The 12618-nt window shown below is 41.1% G+C and overlaps 1 protein-coding gene across 2 annotated transcripts in view; it reads right to left on the reverse strand.

Annotated features, from left to right (window-relative positions):
- Window positions 1-9062, reverse strand: part of LOC131348482 (neuronal migration protein doublecortin-like) — a 31786-nt gene extending 22724 nt beyond the window's left edge. The window contains exons 1-3 of one of the 2 annotated variants that reach the window (XM_058383490.1): window positions 8870-9062; window positions 7008-7099; window positions 1297-1694 (exon numbers count right to left, since the gene is read on the reverse strand). In XM_058383490.1, coding sequence (XP_058239473.1) covers window positions 1297-1654 — 358 coding nt within the window. In that variant the 5' untranslated portion in view covers window positions 1655-1694; window positions 7008-7099; window positions 8870-9062. The remainder of the gene's footprint in view (window positions 1-1296; window positions 1695-7007; window positions 7100-8869) is intronic. The other variant, XM_058383489.1, reaches the window with a different exon arrangement.
- Between the last annotated feature and the right edge of the window lie 3556 nt (window positions 9063-12618).

Raw genomic sequence — 12618 nt, forward strand, 5'->3', positions numbered from 1 at the left:
ATCATATACAAATTTCTCTCTCTCTCGGCCCTCCTTATAATCCTGAACAAATATTTGCAGCATCTTATCTGTGTGCATGAGCATCTGTGTCTGTGTGTCTGTGTGTGTGTGCGCGCACAAATAAGATCCTTGTCTGTTTTCTACCGTTACTCCATCTTTCTTCTCCTCCACCTCATTTCCTCTGTTCCCTGTTATATCAATCCATCATGTCTGGCATTTTTGCATCAGTAAATGAGACTCTCTCTCTCTCTCTCTCACACACACACACACACACACGCAACTGCAGTGCTAATAAGAATAAAACAGTTATGTTTGAGCGCTGATTTAAACAATAGTTAATCAGTTGAATGATATAGAGCAATATTTCAGGTTACTGTGTTACCATGGAAACAGAACATCATCACTACTGCTGCTTTCCATTCAGCAGACATAAGTGTGTGTTCTCTTAGTGACCATTAAACAGGAAGATGGTGACAATATGGCTGTCAGGGTGGGATACAGATTTCTGATGAATTTTGTCACAATACACTTTTCTGAGATTTATATTTCGAATAATCAATAATCTGATCTCATTACAGAAGAAAGAGGAAATGCAGTTCTGTGTTAGAGAGAGAAATTTCCCTGCAGGTTAAACAGTGCAGAAATCATCTGCAGGATCTGAGGATCAGGTTCCACTCCAGGAACCAGAGGAACTGTTTGGAAAAGGAAACGAGAGCAGATGAGTTTTTGATAAGATGCAAATGAGAGTGGAGAAAACAGAGAGATGACAAACAAATAAGCTGAGAGACTTCATATTACTCCTGATATTTCATACAACATAACAGTTTTATTTGTTAAACTTAGCTAACTTTCCTCCGGAAATGATTTGCTCTTTTCAGTTAGCTACAACTTATAACAGTTTAATTAAGTTAGGTTAGCTAACAGTTTTGTTCATGCTAGCTACCTTACATGAGAATTCTTGAGAGTTCATGAGAGTTCTTATGTCCAGAATGATTCCTTGGTCCCTATCTTCTAACACAGGTGCATTTTTTTATTGCGACTTTCAATGGACTGTGGGATTTCAGAAGGTGATTAAAAATCCTCCAGCATGATTTGTAATGATAAATTAAATACTGCAACAGAAGCAGACGTCACTGAATCAAGCGAGCTTCATTAGCAAGCTACCCCACATTTGCTATGAACTAGATGGTAATGATGCTAAACCTAAATTAAAACCTACCTTTTTACCTCATAATGGGCAAAGTGATGTCACATGGTTACACACACACACACACACACACACAGACACACACACACCTTCCTCCAGCTGGTCGAGGCTACCGATCTTGCGTGTGCCATCGATGCTGAAGATGAAGCGGACGCCATGTGGGAGGTTGATGTTGTCTGAGAGCGAGCGTGTCAGGTCCTCCAGCAGCGCGTCAAAAGTGCGGAAGCGCTCAGTGGCCACGGCATAGACAATGCCGCGGAAGTAGCGGTCGCCGTTGCGGTAGAAACGGACCTTCTTGGCCTTCTTCTCGTTGGAAAGTGCCTGCAGCGTGCGTGTGCGATAGAAGCTACAGTGAGCGCTGTGCGTGGGACTCGGCAGGCCGTTCTTCTCCGGCTTCCGGCGGCACGACTTGTCTCGCTCATCAAAGTGTCCGAAATCCAGCTCCATGGCGACGGTGTGACCTTGGGCAGTGTGGAATTATGGGTAACTGAAAAGAGGAGAAAAAAAACATTCCATCATTATCTTTTCCTTATTCCTATTTTTCTATCCTGTTGTTTCTTTTTATCTCTTGCATTCTATCGCTTTTTCTTATTTTTTTCTCTCTTTTTCTGTCTCTCACTTTTTTTCTGTATGTCTTGTCCTATTCCAAAGGAATGTTGTCTAATCAATTAGCAGCCTTTCTATCAACCACACACACACACACACACACACACACATACACACTTTTTCTACTTTCTCTTGAAACTAGATCCACAATTCATTGGAAACAGAAAACTAAAGCATGAATATTTCATTTTACAACACAATCCTACCTGGATACGACCTTCACTTCATCACATACACACACACACACACACACACTCAGATTCTGCTCTTAGGCATGAATATAAGCGTGTCCTACATTCACTGTGCTGAAGGACACCCATGCCGAATGGCCTCTATAGAAACACACACACACACACACACACACACATTTGGTACAGGCTACAGTTACAGCACTGTAGGAACAAAGGCTCTGTCCCAATTACTAGCATCATGTCTAGTTAGAGAACTTCTTCAAACATCAGTTGCTTTAAATATAAAACAAATCAAAGTTAAACATTTATGTTAGAGGTTCTTCATCTGGAACGTCCAGAAGATCGATTTTTAAACATCTGAACATTATGGAGAGTTACAGCTATGCTGTGTGGAACACAGAGATCGTGTGTGACAGAGTGTTTGAGTTGTCTTGAAACCTGTTAACTTGTGAACACGTCTCATGTGAAGCTCGTTACACAGTGCCGTTAGAGTCAGTGCAGTGAGTCACGTGAAAACTGACTTCACGTTTATGTGAATAACGTAAAGCTGGCCATGACCTCATCTGAATAAAAGGATACAGGGTCATACCTGACCTTTAACCTCTCCTTAAACACAGTCACAGTCATGGCGGGTGTGTTGATACGAACACACAGAGCCGGAAGTGAGTCTGGGATATCTGAGATTTCCACATGCAAATGACATGCAAATGAGGATGTGGAAAAAAAATAACAGCGATAAACAAGGGGACATGTTTCTGTTCTCACTTTCGTAGTATTGCTGTGTCATTATTATTATTATTACTTTATATTATCTTTCTCTCTTTCTCCTCTCTTTCCCACTTTCTGTCTCTCTATATTCTTTTCTTTCTCTCACTTTCTCTCTCCTGCTTGTCTTTCTCTCTATTTCTTTCCTTTGTCCCTCTGTCTATCTCTCTTCATCTGTCTCTTTTTCCCCCTTTTCTCTCTTGTCTCTCTGACTCACTTTTCATACCTCCTTCTCTCTCTCCTTTCATCTGTCTCATTACCATCGTTTTCAAACACTTTTTTCATCTCCCTCTCTCACATGTTCTGTCTGTCTGTCTGTCTCTCTCTCTCTCTCTCTCTCTCTCTCTTTGTCCGTTCACATTTGAGTAAGGCAATTTGGCGCATTTTGGGGGACAAGTGCCAGAAATTGGAAAAAACACAGCTGCCTCTTTTCATCACTAAGCAATCTGTCCATCGCCTGAGAAAAGAAAAGAAACAAAGAGAGAGAGAGTGAGAGAGACAGAGAGAGAGAGGTGAATTAGTGAGAACTCTAGCATTTGACTTCAGTAGATTGGACACAATGAAAAGATTCTATCAACTTAGAAAGAAACTGAAGATGCACACACACACACACACACACTGTTTGTAAACTAGTCTACCTAGTCTAATTCTTGTCAAATATATATTCCGAAAAGTAAGTGTATAAGGCAATGTGTGACACACACACATTCCATTATATTAGCATAAATCAATCTACACACACTTCCCTTCCCCCACCCAATCAATATCCTCTAATCAATATCTAAATACAACCTTTAATCTTTTTTTTTTGCACTAAAGTGTGCGATCAGTTTTACGGTACAAAGACACACACTTATGCCAAATGGCCTCTATAGAAACACACACACACAGGAAGAAAACATCAGAGGGTGTGTCCTATTCCACTTCTCTATTTACTACATGATACATGCTAGGGTCCATCCTTTAAGCATTGTTTAAAGTGCATTATGGGTGCATTATGCATTACGCTGTGTTTTCCACATGATCACAAAATGACAGAAAACAAAGTGTACAGTGTGCTTTTCCATCTCTTCTGTCCGTCCCAGCATCTACGGGTTTGTTTTTTTGTCCAGCTGTTCTAACACAACGCACATGTGTCCTTCCTGTCCTTTTTTTGTCTAATGCTGGACACGTCTTGTCTCTCTTCTGTATCGTTATCCTTTCATTATTCTGGATTTTCAGACTTTCAGTATGCCTCTATACAGTTTTGTCCTCTGTTCTCCTGAAGAGACTATGAATAACACACACAGACACATACACACACACCACACACACACACAGGATGGAGCAGATTGTGTGGGTTGAGCCCCCTTTTAACAAATCCCCTTCCTTTCCCTGGAGCATTTGGATGTCTTTTGAATCAGATGTATCTGTTTAAATTCTTAATGCTGCATTTGTACTGTTAAAACCTTTCATCATAAGAGAGAGGGGGGGGGGGGGTGAGAGAGAGGGAGAGAGAGAGTTAGCAAGCAAGAGAGACAGAGATTGTGTGTGTCCTGTACAAATCGGATTAAAGATGAACAAAAGAGAGGAGCAAACAGAGCGGGGGAATTAAAGAGCGACCACATGAAAGAAATTTGTCTGTCTGTCAATCTCCATTATACTCCATTACACACACTTCTGTGGGAAATAAATGTCTTCCTTACAGCCAAAAAAACTGACCAGCATCTACTGTAGGAGTCCACAGAGAATAATTTAGTGCAACTAGTAAATGATTCCGTTCCCCTCAGATTTGGACAGGAGTGGACCCTGACCAAACGATCAGTAAGGGTGAATGGATGAATGATGGATTAATCAGTTTGTTGTGTTTATGTTAGCAATCACATTAATAAAAACGGTTTTACAGAGTTTACTTCACTCACTTTGCTCCCACATGTAAATAAAACCTCACAGGAAGTTTCTGTTGTGTGTCACAGCATCCCAGTCATGATACACACCTCCAGTCTCAACTAGACACCCTACGAGTGCGTTCGCTACCTGTTCATATCTGTGTTTGTGTATATCTGTGTGTGAACACACTTTCTGTTCATTCTGAATAACGTGTCGGTGTTCGGTTACATCCCCAATACACACGGCTACACAGTGTAAAGTGTACGAATGCTGTGTGTATAGTGTGTACAGTGTTTGATTTGAGATTCAGACATTAATCTGAGCACTTGGAGCTTAGACAAACTACTGACATGTTCCTGAATGTTCATGCAAGCCTCTTATTATATAAACATGTCTTTGTGTCAAAGCAACCAGACCTCAAGCTTCAGCCTCGAAGCAATTAGCTATTAATCTCAGCCTCTTTTTTTTTTCTCATGATGGAAAGTAATAGAAATTACAAACCACAAATCCATACACGACATGCCGACCTCTGCGTGCCTCTTTAGGACAGATCTTTTTTACTGAGTTCACAGTTCACACACTCGTGCTGCAGGACATGTTTTATTATACAGGTTTATCACTTTAAAAACGTATTGCTTCTTAACTTTTACTACTAATAGCAGACTGAAAGCAACCTCTATAAATGTTACTTTTGTATGGCACGTAAGATCAGCAATATATGAGTGGTATTTAACCTAGCTATAAATGCTAACTATAAATACATTTTCTTGTCTAAAGCTATAAAAAGCTTAAAAAAAAAATCACAGGCATATTGTGTGTGTGTGTGTGTGTGTGTGCAATCCTCCTGTCATTATACTCCCTTAATAATAGCATTAATTAGCACAGAACTTTCATCATCAGTTTTAAATGTGACACTCATTTTGGGGATAAAACAACAGGTCACCACTAAGGGCAGCTTTTTCAGGTTTTGTCAATGTGACATGAAAACCAGCTTCTTCAGACAAAAGTAAAAAAAAAAAAACCAAAGTATATTTTGAGCCTTTACACGCTGGACAGATCCCAAACAGAGCTAAAGTTTATACAAGGTGTAGGGGACCGGAGCTATCTGAGTCTTTTTACACAACTCCTGTCATATCAGTGGTGATGAGAGAACCAGGGACCAAAGTGGGGACTAGGGATTGAAGTGGTAATTGGGGACAAAAGTGGGGACTGGGGACCAAAGTGGGAACTAGGCACCAAAGTGGGAACTAGGGACCAAAGTGGTAATTGGGGACAAAATTGGGAACTAGAAACCAAAGTGGGAACTGGGGATCAAAGTGGGGACTAGAGACCAAAGTGGAACTGGGGATCAAAGTGGGGACTAGAGACCAAAGTGGTAATTGGGGACAAAAGTGGGAACTAGAAACCAAAGAGGAACTGGGGATCAAAGTGGGGACTAGAGACCAAAGTGGTAATTGGGGACAAAAGTGGGAACTAGAAACCAAAGAGGAACTGGGGATCAAAGTGGGGACTAGAGACCAAAGTGGTAATTGGGGACAAAAGTGGGAATTAGAAACCAAAGTGGGAACTGGGGATCAAAGTGGGGACTAGAGACCAAAGTGGTAATTGGGGACAAAAGTGGGAACTAGAAACCAAAGAGGAACTGGGGATCAAAGTGGGGACTAGAGACCAAAGTGGTAATTGGGGACAAAAGTGGGAATTAGAAACCAAAGTGGGAACTGGGGATCAAAGTGGGGACTAGAGACCAAAGTGGTAATTGGGGACAAAAGTGGGAACTAGAAACCAAAGAGGAACTGGGGATCAAAGTGGGGACTAGAGACCAAAGTGGTAATTGGGGACAAAAGTGGGAACTAGAAACCAAAGTGGAACTGGGGATCAAAGTGGGGACTAGAGACCAAAGTGGTAATTGGGGACAAAAGTGGGAATTAGAAACCAAAGTGGGAACTGGGGATCAAAGTGGGGACTAGAGACCAAAGTGGTAATTGGGGACAAAAGTGGGAACTAGAAACCAAAGAGGAACTGGGGATCAAAGTGGGGACTAGAGACCAAAGTGGGGACTAGGGATTGAAGTGGTAATTGGGGACAAAAGCGGGGACTGGGGACCAAAGTGAGAACTAGGCAACAAAGTGGGAACTAGGGACCAAAGTGGTAATTGGGGACAAAAGTGGGAACTAGAAAACAAAGTGGGAAATGGCGACCAGTTTGGGACGGGACCAAAGTGGGAACTAGGGACCAAAGTGGGAACTAGGGACCAGAGTGGGAACTCGGGACCAAAGTGGGAACTAGGGACCAAAATGGAAACTGGAGAACAGATTGGGACTGGAGATCAAAGTGGGGAGTGGTAACCATACAAGGAACTGAAGACTAACCTGGGAACTAGAGACCAAAGAGGGAACCACAGTGTGGATTAAGGACCAACAGAGAAATTGAGGGGCTAATGGTCTGTTGTTGGTAACAGCAGCTACAAACACACAAAGAAATGCAGAATTCAGTAATCTACCATCACAGATATTGTTTTTTCCATCTTTCAATAAATAACCTTACATTTACACAAGCTAGCAACAATGTGACCGTTGATAATTCACTATCTATGTATAACACGGTTACAGCTATTTCATCATCTGAAGATAAAAGATAAAATTGTAGCCATTGTGTCATTAAACATGTTTAGAGACACTGAAGAAAACTAAAGAGTGAATGATGAAGCAGAGAGAGAGAGAGTTTAGAGTGAGATAATTCAGCTGTAGTGAGTGGGATTATACTAACACATTGAACTTACTAATATGAGAATGAAGCTATCCTGAAATAGTTGGCTTTAGTATTTTTTTGTAGCTGCTTTAGTATAAGAAAGAAAGAAAGAAAGAAAGAAAGAAAGAAAGAATTTTTTCACACACACACACACACCTCAGGGAATGTAGCAAATGTAGCTTATTTAAACACATATTTCCCTGACCATCAGGTAATTTCCTGACACACACACCGGGGATCAAAAAGCCATGTTGCCTAAGAAAATGGTGTTTAAACACCCGAAATTGATCCAGTGTATCAAAGAGTGCTGAGAGGACAAAAATCAGTGCAAACACACACACACATACATACACACACACACACATACATACACACACACACACATACATACACACACACACACATACATACACACACACACACACACACACAATAAAGAGAGAATTAGGCGTGCTTCACAGCTGACAGAGGGGCTGGACACACACCCATCTGCTCCTTTAACAGGACAGTAAATGACACTGACACGCACACACACACACACACACAGAGAGAGAGAGAGAGAGAGAGAGAGAGATGTACCCCAGTACATAACGAGGCTAATTTAATTAGCATTCTAATACTGACACACACTTTTCAGTTTAGCAATAATTTTAGCGTAAACTCACACACCATGAGTTATTCTTCTTTTCCCGTTTACTGTTTCAAATGACAATTCATTTAACAAAAATAATACAGAAATGCCGGACTGTGGGGTTACCGCAGCTTCCCTCAGAACTGGCTAGCATGTTGCTAACCAGTCAGTTATGCGCGGGGCAGGTGTGCGCGAGAGCGCGTTCCATTGTGTCAGGAGGTGGGCGGGGCTAAATGCCTAAAACCCGCATACTTACTGTAGTAATTATTATGTAAAATATATTACTGGGCTTCATACATGTACTACTAGACCTACATACTTCATACATACTACATACATACTGCACACACACACACATACACAGGCGTGCACGCACGCGCATCCAAGACCATGCGCACCCACAAACCCCACTGAAGGAGTAAAAAAACGAAAAAAAATAAAATAAATAAAACCCCGACACCACTGACCTGTGAAATGACCAACATAGTTCAATCGCAGGTTTGACGCATTAAACCTCTCCTAATAAAATTAAAAACAAACTAATGCTACAGGAATTTTTTTTCTTTACTCAATCCTTTCTTCACAAAGACGATTTTATCTGATATTTTAATAAACAGTCTGGTGTTTTAATTGATTAAAAAAACAGCCCTCTGAGGCGATGCTCCAAATATATTCTTAATCACACATAACGGGTTTAACGGTTTAATGACTAGAACCGGTCTGATCATGTGGCACGAGGCACAAACCTACACTCATGAGATAACAATAAGTTAAATACAGATAAGAACAAAATACATCTTCATTCTGAATAGAATTAAAAGGAAAAAAATCGTTAAGGTTACCGGTACTTACCGGGGTTGTCTGCTGTGCGCGTGAGGCGTGTGTGTGACAGACAGTGTGTGACAGACAGTGTGTAGCTCGTGCAGGGTGGGTGTGGATGCTGCAGGATCTCTCTCTCTCTCTCTCTCTCTCTCTTTTTCTCGTGCCTTTGTCTGCCTGGCTGTCTTTTTCTCCCGTAGCCGGTGGGGCCGCGTGGTCCTAAAACCCTCTTACTGACGCGTGCGCTTACTCAGTCTCTCACTCAAACACACACACACACACACACACACACACACACACACACACAAGCGTTTAGTCCCGACTAAGCTTTAAATGACGTAATCCATGCACACTTGCTGGAGTTGGAGAGGTATGCAGGATTTTTCCATTGATTCATACAGAAGTGTGTGTGTGTGTGTGTGTGTGTGTGTGATGAGTATTAAAGATAAGGGGCCTATTCGGGCTGGTCTGTGATGGAGTAGGCTACATAAAGAGAGGGAGTGAGTCCAGTGTGAAAGACTTGATGTCCTTTTAGATAAAGAGAAAGTGAGAGAGACAGAGAAAGTGAGATGGAGAGCAAAGAAAGTAGATGTGAATATAAAGGGCAGAGAGAAGCATAGGGAGAATGAAAAAGAGGAGAAGGAAAGAGAAAAAGGAAGAAAGGATGACAAGAAAAATGCAGGAAGAAAGAAAGAAAGAAAGAAAGAAAGAAAGAAAAGGTGAGAGAGAAAGTAAGAAAGCAGAGATGTGACTTAAAGACGTGATTTTTGCTCCCAAAGTTTGAAACAAATAATTTTTATTTCTTCTAATGCATTTATTATTGATTATAAAGTACAACATGACTACAACTCTCTCTAACCTCAATACACACACACACACACACACACACATATATATATTTGTATTTATTCAAGCACTTTCATCCTACAAACACACACACACACACATATAGGTATTTATTCAAGCACTTTCATCCTACACACACACACACACACACACACACCTGTCTGTTTGTCTTTCTCATGCACGCTTTCATCCTCAGCCTCATTACATCACAGAGACACAAAACAGAGGATGACAGATTGGACTATTACATGTGGACAGTTGTGTCTCTATGTCCCTCTGGGTGTGTCCTAAGGCAAACACATGCTGTGTCTTTCAGAGCTGCTTCCTGTAGGTGCACACACACACACACACACACACACACACACATGCACAGTGAAGTTGGTGTGTGAGTAGGCTGGGGTCTCTTTCAGTGTGTGTTCTTCGGTTTAAAGCTGATGTGTGTGTTACAGAATTAAATGTCCCCCAGCAACAAAGATCAGACAGAGACAGTCCTCTGTGTGTGTGTGTGTTGCACCACAATGATGAACTGCAGTGTCACAGTATTAAGAAAGAAAAAAAAAAAACCCTGCTCTTCTATTTAAACACACAGATCATCCATCTCTCTCTCTCTCTCCCCAGAAATGAAGACTGTGACAGTGAACCACAGTTTTCAGTGTGTGTGTGTGTGTGTGTAATCAGGATGGGAATGCAGTGGGGGGACAGCTGAGCATGGCAGAGCCGCGCCTACATGGGGTGTGTGTGTGTGTGCGTGTGTGTGTGTGAGAGAGAGAGAGAGAGAGAGAGAATGATCTATGTTCCGAAAACAGACCACCACACCCAGAGGAACCGAGCACAAGCTTGTCGAATAAGATAGATTGATGACAGACAGGAAAGCAGACAGACAGATGGACAGACAGACAGATAAATCAGTTATAGCTACAGATATGAGGACCTCAGCAGTCTCCATGGAGAAGGAAGGAGTGTGTGTTGTGTCGTTGTAGGGGTCCAGCGTCCTTCGGGGCGTGTCCCAATCCATCTTATGCTGTGTCCCTTTCCTTCAACATGGTGGATGAAAGACAACACACAGCACCATTACAACACACACACACACACACACACACACACTCGAGTATCTGAAGGATTAAACTCGTTCACAATGAGGCAGATTTACGTAGCTACCAGGAAATCGTTAAATACTGTCACAATATCCAGAGAGTTCTATCTAAAACGAGGCAGGAAGTGTGTGAAAAACATGGATACAGAAAATTCAATAAACTGTTAGCTAGCTTGAGGGCTGTGTGTGTGTGTGTGTGTGTGTGTGTATGTGTGTGTGTGTGTGTTTGTGTGTGTGTGTGTGCGTATGTGTGTGTAAATAATTATCTCATTTTTCACTGCACAACTGGATCCATGAGATTTCCTAAATAAAAGATATGGAATAAACTGAGGCTCTTTAGCATAAAGATAAAATTAGAATGTTTTATGTTTATTGTGAATATTAAAGATCAACAAATAAACAAAGCTGCTGGAGGAAGGGAAATTAGCATCATGTTTTCCAGCTCTTAATCCAGCCGGAGTTTTAAAAATACTGCTACTGTAATCCTTAACACTGTGTGTGTGTGTGTGTGTGTAAGAGAAATGAATCTCTGAAGCTGATTCAGTCATTCCTGGAGATTTTTCCAGCCTTGTTCGGTCAGACAGAAGCGTCTCCTGCACTGTGGATGATATTTTGTGGTTAATGCGATGTGATGCAGCTCCTGCGCAGCATTTTGTCCTATAAACAGAACAGCGTTAAATTTAGTCGTATTTTGTCTGCTCTTGTGAGTGTTTCAGATTATTTTGCTTTACAATATATCACAATAAGACTTTTTGAGATACCTGGAGCTCTGAATATTTTATAGATAAAAGGATGAATGTCAGCTCAAATCAAATAAACAAAAACATTGGCATCATTTCATTAGTGAGGAATTTAAACAGTATTTATTAAACTCTTTTATTGAGTGTGATGAAATAGCCTACACTTTCATGACCTTGCTGTGGTTTCTCATGGCTTCATTAATCCGTGTGTGTGTGTGTGTGTGTGTGTGTGACAGTGGTGTGAAGAGCAGGCTGTGCTGGATCAGCTGCTATTCTGTGTGCTGAGGAGTAACGAGTGTGATTATCATCTTACACTGGACTTAAAACTGGACTTCACTCTCTATTTTCTATCTGTGATTTTTTGCTCATGTGTAAAAGTGCTTGTCTTGACCAGAGGATTTCAATCCCTGGGTCACCATTTAGGATGATTTAAGGAAAATTAATGAATGCAATTTTAATGATAATAAAACAACAACAAGAATAATAATAATAACATTGAATATAAACACAATTTAAAAAAACATATGTAAAATAAATACTAGACCTCTGTCACCTGACCCAGCCATTTTCTTTTCCCCACTGCGATGATGCAAAGGCTTTAGTAGAGTTAGATTAGTACTGTAGCTCATCTCATGCTGAATATCAGCAGGCAAAAGTCAAACAGAACCATTTATGATTTTTTCACAAGGAAAAGCAGCCCTGAGACCCAGATCCCTTCAAATGAAGCAGGAGAAAACACTGAAACACAGAAAAGATGGTGAAGGTGAAAAAAAGCAGAAATCCGGAGTAAAGCCATACAAAGACAATTTTTTTAAGTTTGGGTTCATCCACTGTTGGGCTGCAGGTCATGCTGCAATACTAATGTGTGTAATAAGTGGTGAAAAGTTAACAAATGAAAGTTTGAAGCAAGCGAATTTGGAAAGATGTTTAAGTACACGTCATGCTGAACTTGTGGACAAACCATTAGCTTTTTTTCCAGAGGAAGGCTCAAGAAATTCACACACACACACACACACACACAAACACACACACACGCACACACACGCTTATATACACCGATCAGCCATAACACTGAGCAGTACAGGTGAAGTGAATAAGACAGG

Source organism: Hemibagrus wyckioides, linkage group LG28, assembly GCF_019097595.1.
Source record: "Hemibagrus wyckioides isolate EC202008001 linkage group LG28, SWU_Hwy_1.0, whole genome shotgun sequence".
In the NCBI taxonomy this organism is placed as follows: Eukaryota; Metazoa; Chordata; class Actinopteri; order Siluriformes; family Bagridae; genus Hemibagrus; species Hemibagrus wyckioides.